This window comes from Mirounga angustirostris, unplaced genomic scaffold (assembly GCF_029215605.1).
Source record: "Mirounga angustirostris isolate CCGP_5_RB_7025 unplaced genomic scaffold, mMirAng1.0.hap1 SCAF_11, whole genome shotgun sequence".
NCBI lineage: Eukaryota > Metazoa > Chordata > Mammalia > Carnivora > Phocidae > Mirounga > Mirounga angustirostris.
The window spans coordinates 124,953,400-124,971,823 of NW_026991719.1; the positions used below are offsets into that span (position 1 = coordinate 124,953,400).

The following is an 18,424-nucleotide window of genomic DNA, read 5'->3' on the forward strand; positions in this document are numbered from 1 at the left end:
ATGTAGTGATCCATGATCCATTGTTTTCATATAACACCCAGTGCTCCATGTAGTACGTGCCCTCCTTAATACCCATCACCGGGCTAACCAATCCCCCCTCCCCCCTCCCCTCTAAAACCCTGTTTGTTTCTCAGGTCCATAGTCTCTCATGGTTCATCTCTCCCTCCGATTCCCCCCGCCCATTTTTCCCTTCCTTCTCCTAATGTCCTCCATGTTATTCCATATGTTCCACAAATAAGTGAAACCATATGATAATTGACTTTCTCTGCTTGACTTATTTCACTTAGCATAATCTCCTCCAGTCCCATCCATGTTGATGTAAAAGTTGGGTATTCATCTTTTCTGATGGCTGAGTAATATTCCATTGTATATATGGACCACATCTTCTTTATCCATTCATCTGTTGAAGGGCATCTCGGCTCTTTCCACAGTTTGGCTATTGCGGACATTGCTGCTATGAACACTGGGGTGCATATGGCCCTTCTTTTCACTACATCTGTGTCTTTGGGGTAAATACCCAGGAGTGCAATTGCTGGGTCATAGGGTAGCTCTATTTTTAAGTTTTTGAGGAACCTCCACACTGTTTTCCAAAGTGGCTGTACCCACTTGCATTCCCACCAACAGTGTAAGAGGGTTCCCCTTTCTCCACAACCTCTCCAACATTTGTTGTTTCTTTCCCTGTCCATTTTTGCCATTCTAACTGGTGTAAGGTGGTATCTCAGTGTGGTTTTGATTTGGATTTCCCTGATGGTTAATGATGATGAACATTTTTTCATGTGTCTGTTAGCCATTTGTATGTCTTCTTCAGAGAAGTGTCTGTTCATCTCTTCTGCCCACTTTTTGACTTGATTATTTGTTTTTTGGGTGTTGAGTTTGAGAAGTTCTTTATAGATCTTGGATACCAGCCCTTTATCTGTAGTGTCATTTGCAAATATCTTCTCCCATTCTGTGGGTTGCCTCTTTGTTTTGTTGACTGTTTCCTTTGCTGTGCAGAAGCTTTTTATCTTGATGAAGTCCCAAAAGTTCATTTTTGCTTTTGTTTCACTAGCTTTTGAAGATGTATCTTGAAAGAAGTTGCTGTGGCGATGTCAAAGAGGTTACTGCCTATGTTCTCCTCTAGGATTTTGATGGATTCCTGTCTCACATTGAGGTCTTTCATCCACTTTGAGTTTATCTTTGTGAATGGTGTTAGAGAATGGTCGAGTTTCATTCTTCTGCATGTGGCTGTCCAATTTTCCCAACACCATTTATTGAAGAGACTGTCTTTTTTCCATTGCATTTTTTTTCCTGCCTTGTCAAAGATTATTTGACCATAGAGTTGAGGGTCCATATCTGGGTTCTCTATTCTGTTCCATTGGTCTGTATGTCTGTTTTTGTGCCAGTACCATGCTGTCTTGGTGATCACTGCTTTGTAATATAGCTTGAAATCGGGCAACGTGATGCCCCCAGCTTTGTTGTTTTTCTTTTTCAACATCTCCTTGGCGATGCGGGGTCTTTTCTGATTCCATACAAATTTTAGGATTGTTTGTTCCAGCACTTTGAAAAATGTCATTGGAATTTTGATCGGGATGGCATTGAAGGTCTAGATTGCTCTGGGTAGCATAGACATTTTAACAATGTTTATTCTTCCGATCCATGAGCATGGAATATTTGTCCATCTTTTTGTGTCTTCTTCAATTTCTTTCATGAGTGTTTTGTAGTTCCTAGAGTATAGATCCTTTACCTCTTTGGTTAGGTTTATTCCAAGGTATCTTATGGTTTTTGGTGCTGTTGTAAATGGAATCGTTTCTTTAATTTCTCTTCCTACAGTTGCGTTGTTAGTGTATAAGAAAGCAACTGATTTCTGTGCATTGATTTTGTATCCTGCCACATTACTGAATTGCTGGATGAGTTCTAGTAATTTGGGGGTGGAGTCTTTTGGGTTTTCCACATAAAGTATCATGTCGTCTGCGAAAAGAGAGTTTGACTTCTTCTTTGCCAATTTGAATACCTTTTATTTCTTTTTGTTGTCTGACTGCTGTTGCTACGACTTCTAGTACTATGTTGAACAACAGTGGTGAGAGTGGGCATCCTTGACGTGTTCCTGATCTTAAGGGAAAGGCTCTCAGCTTTTCCCCATTGAGGATGATATTCGCTGTGGGTTTTTCATAGATGGATTTTATGAGCTTGAGGAGTGTTCCCCCATCCCTATACTCTGGAGAGTTTTAATCAGGAAAGGATGTTGTATTTTGTCAAATGCTTTTTCTGCATCAATTGAGAGGACCATATGGTTCTTCTCTCTTCTCTTATTAATGTGTTCTATCACATTGATTGATTTGCGAATGTTGAGCCACCCTTGCATCCCGGGGATAAATCCCACTTGGCCGTGGTGGATGATCCTTTTAATGTATAGTTGGATCCTATTAGCTAGGATTTTGCTGAGGATTTTGGAATCCATATTCATCAGGGATATCGGTCTGAAATTCTCCTTTTTGATGGGGTCTTTGCCTGGTTTGGGGATTAAGGTAACGCTGGCCTCATAGAATGAGTTTGGAAGTTTTCCTTCTGTTTCTATTTTTTGAAACAGTTTCAGTAGAATAGGTATTATTTCTTCTTTGAATGTTTGGTAGAATTCCCCAGGGAATCCATCAGGCCCTGGACTCTTGTTTTTTGGGAGGTTTTTGATCACTGCTTCAATCTCGTTACTGGTTATTGGCCTATTCAGGTTGTCAATTTCTTCCTGTTTCAGTCTTGGCAGCTTATAGGTTTCCCGGAAGGCCTCCATTTCATCCAGATTGCTCAGTTTATTGGCATATAGTTGTTGATAATTTCTAAGAATTGTTTCTATTTCCTTGGTGTTGGTCGTGATCTTTCCCCTTTCATTCATAATTTTATTAATTTGGATCCTTTCTCTTTTCTTTTGGATAAGTCTGGCCAGTGGTTTATCAATCTTACTAATTCTTTCAAAGAACCAACTTCTAGTTTCGTTGATCTGATCTACTGTTTCTGGTTTCTAATTCATTGATTTCTGCTCTAATTTTAATTATTTCTCTTCTAATGCGTGGCTTAGGCGTCATTTGTTGCTTTTTCTCTAGCTCTTTAAGGTGTAGAGTTAGTTGGTGAATTCGAGATTTTTCTATTTTTTTGAGTGAGGCTTGGATGGCTATGTATTTCCCCCTTAGGACCGCCTTTGCAGTATCCCATAGGTTTTGGACCGATGTGTTTTCGTTCTCATTGATTTCCATGAATTGTTTAAGTTCTTCTTTGATTTCTTGGTGGACCCAAACATTCTTGAGCAGAGTGGTCTTTAGCTTCCAAGTGTTTGAATTTCTGCCAAATTTTTTTGTGTGATTGAGTTCCAGTTTTAGAGCATTGTGGTCTGAGAATATGCAGGGAATAATCTCAATCTTTTGGTATCGGTTGAGACCTGATTTGTGACCCAGTATGTGGTCTATTCTGGAGAAAGTTCCATGTGCGCTAGAGAAGAATGAGTATTCTGTTGTTTTAGGGTGGAATGTTCTGTAAATATCTATGAGGTCCATCTGGTCCAGTGTATCATTCAAAGCTCTTGTTTCTTTGTTGATTTTCTGCTGAAATGATCTGTCCATTGCTGAGAGTGGAGTATTGAGGTCTCCTACAATTAACGTATTGTTATCAATATGACTCTTTCTTTTGGTTAACAGTTGGCTTATGTAGATGGCTGCTCCCATGTTGGGGGCATAGATATTTACAATTGTTAGATCTTCTTGTTGGATAGACCCTTTAAGAATGATATAGTGTCCTTCCGTGTCTCTTATTACAGACTTTAGTTTAAAATCTAATTTGTCTGATATAAGAATTGCTACCCCAGCTTTCTTTTGAGGTCTGCTGGCATGGAAGATAGATCTCCATCCCTTCACTTTCAGTCTGGAAGGTTCAAATGAGTCTCTTGTAGACAGCATATGGATGGGTCCTGTCTTTTTATCCAATCTGCAACCCTGTGCCATTTTATGGGAGCGTTTAGGCCATTCACGTTGAGAGTGATTATTGAAAGATATGAATTAATTGTCATCATGTTGCCTGTGAAGACGTTGTTTTTATAGATTGTCCCTGTAAATTTCTGTCGTATATCACTCTTGGGGTCTTTCTCCTTTTATAGAACCCCCCTTTATATTTCTTGCAGGGCCGGCTTAGTGGTCACATATTCTTTCAACTTCTGCCGGTCGTGGAAGCTCTGCATCTCTCTATCCATTCTAAATGAAAGCCTTGCCGGATAAAGTATTCTTGGCTGCATGTTCTTCTCATTTAGTACCCTGAATATGTCTTGCCAGGCCTTTCTGGCTTGCCAGGTCTCTGTGGATAGGTCTGACGTTATTCTGATGTTCCTCCCTCTGTACGTAAGGACTCTCTTCCCCCTAACTGCCCTTAAGATGGTTTCCTTGGTTCTAAGATTTGCAAGTTTTACTATTACATGCCGGGGTGTTGGCCTGTTTTCCTTGATCTTGGGAGGGGTCCTCTCTGCCTCTAGGACTCGAATGTTTGTTTCATTCCCCAGATTAGGGAAGTTCTCAGCTACGATTTGCTCAAATACATCTTCTAGCCCTCTCTCTCTCCACTCCCTCCGGGATTCCAATGATTCTGACATTGGAACGCCTCATGGTGTCACTTATTTCTCTGATTCTATTTTCATGGATTCTGAGTTGTTTTTCCCTGGCCTCCTCTTTTCCCTTTTTATCTATTATACTGTCTTCCAGATCGCTTATTCTCTCTTCTGTCTCAGTTACCCTAGCTGTTAGATTATCTAGATTGGATTGGATCTTATTGATAGCATTTTTAAGTTCTGCCAATTCCCCTTTTATTTCTGCCCTTAGAGACTCTATGTTGCCATTAATTGATTTCTCCATTCTTGCCATTGTCTTCACAATTGCTAGCCTGAATTCCATCTCCGACATCTTGGTTATATCTGCATCCATTTGTAAATCTGCAGCATAAGTCATAATCTCTGAGTCTTTTCTGTTTTGGGGGCTCCTCCTCCTAGTCATTCTGTTGATGGGTGTTTGAGGGAATGTATGGAGTCCAAATTATTGACCAGAACCCAAGCAAGATGCACCTGTTTTCTTGGGACCTTAGAATTGCTGGCCTCTTGTTTTCCCAGCCTGTCTTCTGGGGGAGGGGCCTGCCGTGTTGTTACTCAGTTAACCCTGTTTGGGCGGAGTTGCCCTGCGCCCCTGTGGCGGGGGATGGGCTCGGTGGGACTCAGTCTTTGGGGCTTTTGTTCTCTGGCAGCTTACCTGGGCGGCTTTCCGCGTCTCTTCCGCGAGTCAGAGCAGAAGAGACCGTTTCCAACCCTCTGCCTCAGAGCAGAGAGACCTCAGTCTGTTCTTCAGTGAGCTCTCCAGGCCACACCGTCTCCGTTTCTGTCCGTGTTGCTATAAACTGCAGCATCCTGGGTTGTGCACCCCTCCGCAGCGCCCCCAGTCCTGCCTCCAGGTCGGGGCACGTCTCTGCCCTTTGTGCTTCTAAAACCGCCAGCTGCTACCAATTCGCGCACGTGTGACTCTGCCGCTCGGGGTTTCCACCCCCGGGGGTTGCAGTTCACGGGCACGACCCCGGCGCACGGGGTTTCCGTCTCGGAGGCTGCAGTTCCCCGGCCGCTCCGGGTTTCCACCCCGGGGGCTGTCCTAAAGTCCTTTCCTGACGCTACCGGTCTGCGAGTCTGTGCCCCGTCCGCAGCGCGCGAGGCTGTCACTCACCGGTGGTGTAGGATCCCCACATCCAGGCCTAAAGATTCTATTTTTAAGTAATCTCTACACCCAAACTGGGGCTCGAACTTACAACCACAAGATCAAGAGTCTCACGCTTTACCAACAGAGCCAGCCAGGTGCCCCAGCAAACTTTAATTTTTATAGTTCATTAGCTCTATCATTTCAGAAGACCAACAATGATAAGGACAATGTAATTGGGGGATAGAGGAAGAACTTGTTGGATTTCTTTCTTTTTTTTTTTTTTTTAAGATTTTATGTATTTATTTGTCAGAGAGAGCAAGCACAAGCAGGGGGAGCAGCAGGCAGAGGGAGAAGAAGGCTTCCCACTGAGCAGGGAGCCTGATGCGGGGCTCCATCCCAGGACCCTGGGATCATGACCTGAGCTGAAGGCAGACACTTCACCGACTGAGCCACCCAGGTGCCCCTGGAAGAATATTTTTTAAACCACTAAGAAATACATGAATATAGATATTACTAACGTAAGAAGGCAGACGCTTAACGACTGAGCCACCCCCTACCACTCCAGCAACCCTCAGTTTGTTCCTGCCCCAAGACAGGAATCCAGTTAAGGCTGTTTCTCATCACCTAGTATATTATTTTTGGATCTGACAATGCTTCCCATAAAATTTATACAATATTAAATAAACCTAATTAGTTTAATACTTCTCTTGTTAAAAGGTGAAAGAACAAATAAACTGTTTGGGCCTTCTGGGAAATCCCAGTGTCAGTTTTAGGTGTAAAAGATATTTCAGATTTGATTTGGGGAAGGCAAAATGTCAAATGTTATCAGGAGTTTTGAACATTTGATTAAGATTATGGGATAGTGAGAAATTTAATACTTGGTTATCTATTAAATCAAAGTGACAAAAAATTAAACATAGACGATAACATGATTGTAAACACTCTTAGCTCCTTTAAAATTAAGGCCTTTTAAAAATAATTGAGGACATGATAAAGTCAACATTCTAAAGAATAAGACATTAGTTTGTTAAGACATAAAAACTTAGCTTTTTAGATTGTGTTACCCTTAAAAATAAAATAGGCAGTTATTTCACCAGCAAAATGGATTTAGTTGGGAATAGCAGAGAATTGCAATTCAGGACACAAAAACAACAGCAAAACCAAGTCTGAGAACAAAGGAGAGGAACACTCTTTTATAGAAGAAAGGGAAACACATTGGGAGGGCTTGTCAAAAAAAAGTCCATTGGAGTAAACTGGGACTTCTAAGTGTAGTGGCTTCTCATTGGCTGAGTTGTGAGAGTCTCTCATGGGCTTGGCTGTTGCCAGGCAAGGAGAAAATCTTCCTCCTGCTGGAGTAGTAAAATATAGGCTTCTTCCTATTGGTTTTGCAAAGGGCGTGAAGGAGTGGTAGGGCATGAGAGCTCCCACTTCTGGCCTCCTGACTCCATTTTAGTGAGGTTTCCTTTCATTATTTTTCACAATAGATTACTGAGGAAAACTTTTTCATGAGTCTGTTGGCCATTTTGGATGTCTTCTTTGGAAAAATGTCTGTTCATGTCTTCTGCCCATTTCTTGATTGGATTATTTGTTCTTTGGGTGTTGAGTTTGATAAGTTCTTTATAGATTTTGGATACTAGCCCTTTATCTGATATGTCATTTGCATCAGGCATCAGGAAAATCCAAATCAAAACCTCAATGAGATACCACCTCACACCATCAGAATGGCTAAAATTAACAAGTCAGGAAATGACAGATATTGGCAAGGATGTGGAGAAAGGGGAACCCTCCTACACTGTTGGTGGGAAGGCAAGCTGGTGCAGCCACTCTGGAAAACTGTATGGAGGTTCCTCAAAAAGTTGAAAATAGAGCTGCCGTACAACCCAGCAATTGCACTACTGGGTATTTACCACAAAGATACAAATGTAGTGATCCGAAGGGGTACGTGCACCTCAATGTTTATAGTAGCAATGTCCACAATAGCCAAACTATGGAAATAGCCAAGATGTCCATCGACAGATGAATGGATAAAGAAGAGGTGGTATATATATACAATGGAATGTTATGCAGCCGTCAAAAGGAATGAAATCTTGCCATTTGCAATGACGTGGATGGAACTGGAGGGTATTATGCTGAGCGAAATAAGTCAATCAGAGAAAGACATGTATCATATGATCTCACTGATATGAGGAATTCTTAATCTCAGGAAACAAACTGACGGTTGCTGGAGTGGTGGGGAGTGAGAGGGATGGGGTGGCTGGGTGACAGACACTGGGGGAGGGTATGTGCTATGGTGAGCGCTGTGAATTGTGTAAGACTGATGAATCACAGACCTGTACCTCTGAAACAAATAATACATTATATGTTTTAAAAAAAAAGAAGATGGGGGCGCCTGGGTGGCTCAGTCGTTAAGCGTCTGCCTTCGGCTCGGGTCATGATCTCAGGGTCCTGGGATCGAGCCCCGCATCGGGCTCCCTGCTCTGCGGGAGGCCTGCTTCTCCCTCTCCCTCTCCCACTCCCCCTCTCCCTGCTTGTGTTCCCTCTCTCGCTGTCTCTCTCTGTCAAATGGATAAATAAAATCTTAAAAAAAAAAAAAAGAAGATAGTAGGAAGGGTAAAATGAAGGGGGGGAAATGAAGGGGGAGACGAACCATGAGAGACTATGGACTCTGAGAAACAAACTGAGGGTTCTAGAGGGGAGGGGGTGGGGGGATGGGTTAGCCTGGTGATGGGTATTAAAGAGGGCACGTACTGAATGGAGCACTGAGTGTTATACACAGACAATGAATCATGGAACACTACATCAAAAACTAATGATGTAATGTATGGTGATTAGCATAACATAATAAAATAAAATAAAAAAAGATTACTGAGGAAAAAAGAAAGACCATTAATCTTTTATTAGGATCAGGCCAATGAGCCAAGAAAATCCTTTTTTTTAAGATTCTATTTATTTATTGGGGGGGAGGGGCAGAGGAAGAGAGAGAGAGAATCCACACTGAGCGCAGAGCCTAACATAGGGCTCAATCTCACGACCCTGAGATAACGACCTCAGCCGAAATCAAGAGTCGGATACTCAACCAACTGAGCCACCCATGCACCCCAAGAAAATCTTGTTATTTTAACAGAGAGAAAACCAAATTTTAGTTTTGTATCAGTGCAATACTTGATACTAGAATTCTTTTTGAAAATATTACAAATAATCTCATTAAGCTTTAGTAAATTTTGACAACAAATAAAATTTATTTTCTGTAAACATTTTATAATTTTAAAAATATCCATTTACATTTCATCTTGCAAAACTTTTGGAACCACTGGTTAATTTAGGACAAAACTTCTATTTACAAAAATATATTATTTATATATAATGTATTTATATTTATAAAAATATATTATAACATATATTTATATAACAAAAATATATTTGCATACCTTGCATACAAAGTTGTTCTCCTTTGCCATTATTACTTTTAGTAGTCTCATTTATACATACTGATTATAATTTTTAACTATTAGTAACTTCTATTTTACAGAGAAAACTAGGAGGTAGATCATTTTGACCTGTTTGTCATGCACCAGCATTTTACAGTAGACTAGTAAAGCTTATGAATATATATCTCATAAAATTTTATAGTTACATACTTTTTTATAATATAATTTTTCAGTGTGGACAAATGAAGACATTTATTAACAAATCTATCTACAGCCTCTCTGTACTATAAAAAATAAGCAGCAAAAAGTATACAAACTTAAACTTAGGCTTAGTAACTAATGTAACTTAGTAAGTATTTTATCTTACTTTGAAATGATCTAGGTATTTAGTGAGCATCTCTTAATTTAATTTAGCATGAATCTAAGGTTTTAAATTTCCAAAAAGATCTTGGAAACTGTCTTTAAGCTGACATATTATAAAACATAATTACTGTTGAAATAGAGTTTGTCAGAATAATGACTCAGTTTGATTAAAAGCAAATGTATATTTTTGTAATCTTAAACACCTAGTAGATGTAATACTAGCTTATTGCGCTAGTAAACCCATTAAGTTTAGGAAGATTATACTCAAGTAGAATAAAAATATGTGCTTGTAGTAAGGTTGATAACTCATGAGACATAACTGTTCTTATTAAACTAGGAATATTAAACTAGTCTTATTTGCCAAAGATTTAGCTAAATGTTTTGACCTTGAATTTTTAAAACATTTGGGTTAATTTTTGTAAGAATGCTGGTTTTTTATACTCAAAGTTTAGAATTTATTTATTTAATTTATGAAAGTCTTAGGAATAATTTGTATAAGTGCTTATTTATCTCTAAGTCATTTGGAATAGAGGATAAGGGACTTTGTAAGTGAATTTGGTATACTTCCCAGAGATAGGAAAATATTACACATATATAACATACATATATACATAAACATACAGATAGACACAAAAAGAGAGATTTCATGGCTTTAATTCTAAATTTTCAGCCATGAGTCAGTTATAAACACACAACCACGAAACTCACTGGTTTTATAAGTGTTGTCTCTCATCTTTGCCCCACTTAATTTTTTTATGAGAGTTGTGTTTGTGGCAGATGGGACAAATTGAGGTTACCTGATCAACATGAAGGCTAAAGCTTCCTACTAATATTTGTAGAGGAAGCTTTTAAGAAATGTTTTTGTCCTGATAGTAATCTTATGGAGACTGTAGACTAAGTTTGGAGTGACGGACCAAGGAGAAACAGCCCTTGGGGTGTCTCTAAGGTTTGTCTACCTGGATAAAATATCCAGAGCATTCAAATTAGTTTTTCAGCTTCAAATGGTTGCTTTTTTGATCCCCGAGATCCTGGAGAGCCCCCATTGGGGGCAGGGGCCTAAAGGACCACATAGTGGCGCTAGGCACAGATAATTTGGGATATTGGGAAGCAGTAGTAGCTTCAGGGGAAAGTTGACAAGGAAAAAGGAATGAAGAAGTCACAAGAGTGAGTGTAGACAGTTCTTTCATAATGTTTGGCTGTTGTGGGGGAGGAAACTGAAGTTGAGAAGGGCCTTTTTGTTTGTTTGTTTGTTTGTTTGTTTGTTTGTTTGGGACGTTGAAGTAATGAACTCTTGCTCTGCTTCCACCCCAGTTCCATCTCCACTTAGTGATGGAAGTGTAGAGCTGGCTATATGGTCAGACTGAACCCCGGGAGGGAACTGAAGTTCTATCTTGATTGCCATTTTTTTTTTAAAGATTTTATTTGACAGACAGAGAGAGAGAGAACACAAGGAGGGGGAGTGGTAGGCAGAGGGAGAGGGAGAAGCAGACTCCTCGCTGAGCAAGGAGCCTGACACGGGGCTTGATCCCAGGACCCTGGGATCATGATCTGAGCAGAAGGCAGATGCTTAACCCACTGAGCCACCCAGGCACCCTTTGATTGCTATTTATGAGCTGCAAAGGGACCCTCACCCCAGATTGTTCATCTGTAAAAAGGGGATGAAAATGCGATTGCCTCGTAATAATAGCTGTGATTACTTAGCAATAAAGGACAAATACTCCTAACTGTGAAAATAAAGCTGCCACAACAATACGTATGTGCCTGCTTGTGCATGTGCTGAGCTCCTACACATTTCAGCACGTGTGCATCCGCGTGTACCGCCATTTCCTGCAGCCAAGAGCTCCAACCACAGTGCAGCTGGGAAATGTGACCATCAATAAGGAAAATGGCTGCCTTGGGCAAGATGGAGCTTGGCATGGTTTAAGCTGCAGTCTTGTCCCGCACTATCCACCAGATGGCGCGCGAGGATCACAAATGGGCTGAGTCACACATTTCTGGTCTGGCTGGGAGTCTTTGGGGGTTGGTGACCCACTGTGGGGTCACCAGCCTCTTTGAAAATTAGTGAGCATAATGGTACTGTTTCCCTTTTGTCACCCTCACCCAGCCCGCCAGGGGAGCCTAGGGGAGAAGCTCCTTCTGAGAGAGCTGGGCCCCTGTGCGGCTGCCTGTGTTCTTAAGTCTTCTGAGCACCAGGGCCTGGGGAGAAAACCAGATGGCTTGAGGCTTTTTAGGCAGGACAGACAGACTGGGACTGAGAAGGCTTGGAGAAAAGAAAGATGGCAGTGGGAGGACGGGGACAGGAATGCCACTGTTTGTTTCCAGCTAGAAGACTGTCTTTTAAAACCTCACTGAAGTCATCATGTATTCTCAGAGTCTTTGTCAAGTGGGAAAGGAGCAGTGGTACTGGGATTCTCCCAAAGATGAGAAAGACTGGTCTCCGTGTGATGGGGGCCATGCTGGGCTCTTCTCTTCCCCATCTTCTGGAAGAGGAGCCCACTATGGCCACAGGAGGTAACATCAGCAGGCAGTGGGTAAAGAAGGACTGGTCCCAAAGTACTTGCTCCATAAGGATATTTATTCTTCCTCAGCACCTTGGCTGGCTCTGAAGAGAAGAATGTGGCTGCCAAGGTGGGAGAGACCTTGCAGGAGAAGCCCACAGCCCTGAGAGGTGGCCAGGGAGACCCAGCTGTACCCTCCCAGCAGCCTGCAGCCCCCAGGACCCCAGAGCCACAGAGCAGCCCCAGAAGACCTGAGCAGCTTGTGGAACTGGACAGCCAGGCCACCAGGTAAGGGTTATGCTGTGCTGGGCCCCTGCTACAGCCCAGGTTTTTTTGATGGGCCACCATGCAGAACAAACCATAACATGTTAGGCAAATCTGTTACTCTCTGCAGCTGTGAGTGGCTAGGAAGTAGTGGGAAGGTGACCAGCAATGAATGCCCCAGGGGTAGGTCTTCATGGGCTTCAGTTTGGAGCTATAGCATCCGGTCTGTTAGACCAAGCCTGGAACAGAGAAAGTGCACAGAGTATCATATTTTCTGGCAGCCCTTTGGAGCATGAAAACCTGGGTCAGGAGAGGATATGGAATGCCTTTGCCATTAATGGAGATGGAAGGTCTCTGAGGAAGGTGTGTCCTGGTGTGGATGGGAGCTCCCCAGAGATAAATGATGTTGGATGAACTCTTCCACTGCCACCACTGCCAGCCAGGGTGGCCTTGCATGGCAACATTTGTGTGGTCCCTTTGCTCTCTGGAGATCTTTCCCCAAGGTGGCCATGAGTTTAGAAATAACCAAGAGCTATGGGCCTAGAGACAGTATATAAGTGTCTCCTGTGAGCCAGTTGTAGGTAGCAGCCACATACACATTGAACAAGAAGGCAAGGGAGCACGTGGTGCACCCACAAATAAACACTATAGCAATAATACCGTAATGATAACCACTAGCATTTGCTGTGTACTAAAAATGAATTTGAAACTGTTCTTGTGCTTTGTGTGTACTCACTTGATTCTCACACCAACCATATGGGGGGGTACTATTATTATCTCAGATCTACAGAACAGAAATGGAAGCAGAGGAAGGTTGAACAGCTTGCCAATAGTCATTCAGCCAGGTAGTGGCCTAACAGGGATTAGAAAGCAGAGTCCAGAGCATGTACTACTTATCACTGTGCTGTATCTGTTGCCTCTCCATTTGTGATAAGCCCAGAAAAGAAGGAAACTGGGTCCTCTAATGGAGAGAGGCCGGGACAGGGGGTATTGTAGCTAGGATGGTCAGGGAAAGCTTTTCTGCGAAGAAGGGGACAGTGCAGTTGAAACCTGAAGCACAAGGAGCCGCCAGACTGGAAGAGAACCTGGGAAGACACAAGTGGGCAGCATGTACAAAGACCAAGATGGGAGAGGGAGTTGAGGAGAAGAGATTGAAAGAAGGGCTCTGTGGTTGAAGGGTAGGAAGTGAGGTGAGGAGGGGGAAGGAGACCAGGTGGGCAGGGCCAGGGCTGGATCCTGTAGACTAGAAGGAGTAGGCTATGGGAGGGAGATGGGATGTTACCTGACCAGGGACAGGAGCCCTCCTGGTGGAGGTCTGTCATTGCTCACGTTGCAGTCCTAGAAGGATCCCCATGGGATATTTTCTTACCTTGCCCCCTCAGTTCTACTGTCCCTTCAACTCTTGTGCTGGGTGTGGACCAGAATGCCAGACACTTGCTAGTTGTTCCTTCCTCTTGCAGTCATTTTCTTCTCACTCTCTGGCTTTGTATTTTATCCCCTATCATCTGTCTTTCCAGGTTCCCGTGGGGCCTCCCCTCCCAGCTAGTCCATCTCCTCCAGTTTCCATGGTTCATTCCTATATCATAAGGTGACATAGGCATAGGCACAGGATGACTGGGCACATGGAAACAGGGTACTTCACCCAGCCTCGGGTGAGAGAGCAGGTACTCCAGAAGGGCTTCCCAGAGGAGAAGGTGGTGTTATGTGCAAAGATATGAGAAAGTCAGTCAGTATGCCTAGAGATTCAGGTATATATGACAAAGTTTGAGAAGATGAGACTGGGGAGCTAGGCAAATGCAAGATCATGATTGTTTTCCCCCCTCCCCACTCTTAAACTAGTTGTGTTCTTGGGCACTGGATTCTCTAGCAAGGGAGGGATGCCCCAGAGACTGGGCCAGGTGGAAGCAGCCACATTCAGAGGTTGGTCTGAGCAGCAACATGTTGGAAAGAAGCCAAATTCAGCCCAGGACAGTATGTGCCCATAGAGCTGTCCCAAGGCCACTGGAGAGTAGGTATATGTAAAGTGGATGGCACACAATGGGGGGGGGGCAGTGGTGGTGCCCAACAGCATGCCCTGACCTACAGCGGGCAGAGTGAGAGCAAGTAAGGGCCTGGTCAGAGAAAAAACTTGTGAGCCAGCTAGGAGGTCAGATTCCAGGCCAACAGCTGTGTGTGCAGCCAAGTGGTGGATATTCAGAAAAACCGTCATACGTGTCAGTTTCTTGCCTCTGCTCATGTCAAATGCCTTCCAAAATGAGGTGCATCCAAGTCTCTTCTTTGGTGCTGCCTAAATTTATTTGTTCCTCTCTCCCTTGGTGTTCTTTTCTCCAGAGAGTTCTCTGGAGGATGAGGGGATAGAGTTGATCCTAGGAAGGGGCTGTCCCATCCAGCAAGGAGGTGAGCTGGACTGTGTCTGTCAAGGCCCTGGTAGCCCCCATGCTCTCCTCAGACCAAGTGAGTCACAGGCCAAGGCCTTTGGCTGTAGTGGGGAAGGATACTCTAAAATTAAAGTCTTACCACTGACTCACAGTGTTACCTGGTCACTTCACCTGGGTTCCCTTATCTGTAAAGTAAGTGGTTACACTCACTGATCTCAAGAACCTTGTAAAACACAAGCTCAGTGATCTGCATGGCTTGTTTAAAAACATTGGCACATTTTTAAACTCCTTGATGCTGGAAGATGTCAGCTCTCAATGTTTACACACTCACCCCTCCATTTACTTCCTTCAGAGTGAGAAACCCCTCGAGTTGTATGGTCACTGTTACCGTCGCTGCCTCTACTGAGCAGCCTCATGTTTACATCCCAGCCTCCCCAAGTGAATTGGACTCCAGTTCAATCAGGTAAGAAGAGACAACCTGGGAAGTGTTCTCTGGCCTATATCCTCCCTAGAGCTAAAGGACTTGATTTTTATCCCATGTCACTTCCCTGATGTTAGCTCTAGTACCACCCCCAACTCCCAGCATCCCATTGGTCAACGGGCCACATAGTGTAGCCCAAATCTCCCCAACATAAAGTCCTGTTTGTATGCCTGGACAGTCTTATCATATCCCCAGTGAGAAGCTGAGGTGGCACTTCCTGGTGCTCTGCCATCTGTAATACCCTGCTAATAATATCTCTTGAGGAACATGTGTGGGAAGGCCAGAGAAAGCCCACTGAGGCCAGGGCCCATGTCTGTCTCTCTCCCATTACTCATTGTAGGGAAGGTGCACACCCACTGCTTCACCTGCACTCCTGGCCTCACCTGCATATTAGCTATTGCAGGGAGGCTGAGGAGGGGGTGGCGCAGGGAAATCAGAGGGCCCTCTGATAACATCAAGCCAGGTTGATAAAGGCCAAATTCAGGGTCATGGTGAGCCCAACATGAGGCAGACTTCCATTGTTGCCAGGGACCTATCTAGGACTGAGAAGGGAGAGATTAGATTGTTGGTGGAGATTCACACAGAGTGGCAAGGACCAACAGTCTATGTCTGCAGCTTGGAGGCTATCCTGGGCCAGATAAAAGGGAAAGAAAATGCAGTCAGAGAGAATGGAAAGTTCACTGTACTAGAGTCTGGGGAGGTGGGGGACAAGCCTCCCATAGCGTAGAGATCTGCGTGAAGAAGGAAAGCATATTGACATTGGCTCCAGGGAGCCTTTTTCTAGGGTTCTCAAATCTGCACATAGCAGGCTTCAATTTCAGCCCAGTCCACGGTGTGCTCAGTGGGCAGCAGCTCCTGTTTGCCATTTTCCTTGCCTGGTGGTAGCTAGAGCCCATCAGCACTTCTACTCCCGGGATTTACCATGAGTTCCTTTACTTCCTTCAAACCATGTGGGAACCCTTCTAGCCCTGGACCCCTCCTTTGGGCCAGGCCCAGTCCCCTAGAATCTTTCAGTATACCTCTTTCTGTTCTACTGTGCTCCTTCTACAGCAAAGGGATTCTCTTTGTGAAGGAATACATGAATGCTAGTGAGGTATCCTCCGGGAAGCCAGTGTCTTCATGCTACAGCAGGTAAGAGCACGTCCCAGATCCTTCCATGATCCTGGATCCCCAGTACCTCATCTGGGGCTTGGCCCAGAGTTGTTTCTGTATAATCATTTATTGAATGGGTGAATGATGTAATTGCCCACAGACATGATTTATGAATTTCAAGCTGTTCTACCTAAGTCAGTGCTTTTGTGTTCCCCCTCTATTAATTCATCCTACACCCCACTTCCAGTGCCATCCCCTCCTGCCTAGCTTTGTTTGTTGGTGGACAAGCTTTCTTTAGTAAAATTCTGAGAGCATTGCTCTTTACAGAGCTGACAAGGCCCTTAGGGACTTTTTACCTAGTTAATTCCATCATGTTTCAGAGCACAGGGCTCCTCTCTTTTCAGCATGCCAGGGTGCCTCATGTTTGACTGCACACATTGAACACACATTTGACTGCAGATCCTGATATATGCGTAACTTTTCAGTCATCATCTCTTCATCTGGTTGCTTTGTGATGCCACGTGGAAAGATACCTTCATGCCACCTCAGTTAAAAAGTAATGCGCACCGAGACAGCATTCCTCTGGGAATGTTTTTTTATGACACATCATCTCACCGCTAGGATGAGGATTTTAGTAACAGAGAGGAACACCCTGGCCTTACTTCAGGATTGGGCCTCTGGAGATTCTGAACCAGCTTTCACTGGTACTGTGGAATAATGACCATAGGTGTCAAGTTCAAGCCCCAGCTTGACCCCATTGGTTGGGTCATTTTTGATGTTCAGTCTTCCTGAGCCTTAGTTTCTTCATCTGTAATTCCTTAGGGTAGTTTTTGTCAATAACTTTATTGAGATACAACTCACATATCATAAAATTCACTCTTTAAAGTATATAATTCAGTGATGTTTAGTACATTCACCATGTTTGCAACCATCATCACCATCCAATTCCAGAACTTTTTCACCACCCTAAAAGGAAACCCCATACCCATTAGCAACCCCCCACACCACCAGCCATAGCCCCTGGCCACCACTGATCTATTTTCCGTCTCTATGGCTTTTTTTTTTTTTTTTCAGGGAGCTGTCCTTGCCATCTAGCATTTGTGTCTATGAGTGTCACTTGACTGTACTCTATCTCCTGGTTTTTCTCCTCCCATTCCCACCACTCTGTTAAGTTTAATTCTTACACAGTCTGACAATTAAATGTATTTTAAAATTGAATTTTATATTCAGTTAAGATGTTATATCTTATGAAAAAAGTGGTAGAGTTTCTTTATTGGAGGATTGTACAGTCTAGTGTGATTTCTCCTTTTGCTTTACCTTCCATGAAGCTTAGAGATAAACTTAATGCTCAGAAAAAAAAACAGAACCTGGTCAGTAGCACTAACGTGTGTCCCATGGCTTGTAGATAGTCACACTTTCCTGGCAATAGGATTTTATTTTTTTAACCATTTGTATTCATCATCAAAAGTCATACTACTGAAAAATGAAGATACAAAAATTTAAAAAAAACTTCACCTCAATCCCCCCTGTAACTCAAGCACAGGTAATATGTTAGAATGTTTCCTTCTTTTATTTGTTCCCATTCCTAATGTCTGATTTCTGCTGTGTGGGCTCCTGGTGACTGTCACATTGTAACACAGACACGGATGTGGGGAGAAAAGCCCTGATCCCATCCTACTGATCAGTAAATCTTATCTTCCTCAGCATGGCAGGTATTCTTTGCCCCCCATTGGAAGGGCTCTTCTCCAAGAGAATTATGCCTCTCTGGCATGAAGTTCAAAGCTTCCCCTGCCACTCAGCATAACAGATGATGGTGGGTCATGCAGAATCGTGTCTCAGCTTGTGGCCACAAGGTTAATAATATTAACAAAGCATTTCCACTCATGACCGTGGTAGTCATCTTGCTTCCATCTTCTGCCCTCCTCTTCCCCACCGCACTCTCTGCAGTATTAGATGCACTGAGGACTCATGTGACGTGGAGAAGAAACCTGCATGTGACAGCTCTTTGTACTCTAAGAGGTAAGTCTACTATCTTACCAGGGAGCTCTCAGGTCTATAGAGAAGAAACAGCTGAGGGACATTTCCACACAAAGTCCATTTGCTTTTGTCTTATGCTTGGCTGCTTCTGATCCACTTGCAGATCTGTCACACCACTACTTGGATGATGCTTCCCTTATTGGGATGTTACACTTGTGGCAACCTTTGAACCCAGCTAAGACCAGAAGGCAAACTCAAA

General features: G+C 43.4%; 1 protein-coding gene across 6 annotated transcripts in view; it reads left to right on the forward strand.

Moving 5' to 3' along the window:
• ZNF185 (zinc finger protein 185 with LIM domain) overlaps nt 1-18,424 on the forward strand; it is an 80,728-nt gene that overhangs the window by 56,584 nt on the left and 5,720 nt on the right. For all 6 annotated transcript variants that reach the window (XM_064574683.1, XM_064574687.1, XM_064574684.1 and 3 more), the window contains 4 exons: nt 12,064-12,261; nt 14,968-15,078; nt 16,147-16,227; nt 18,136-18,207. In XM_064574683.1, the coding sequence (XP_064430753.1) occupies nt 12,064-12,261; nt 14,968-15,078; nt 16,147-16,227; nt 18,136-18,207 (462 nt within the window). The remainder of the gene's footprint in view (nt 1-12,063; nt 12,262-14,967; nt 15,079-16,146; nt 16,228-18,135; nt 18,208-18,424) is intronic.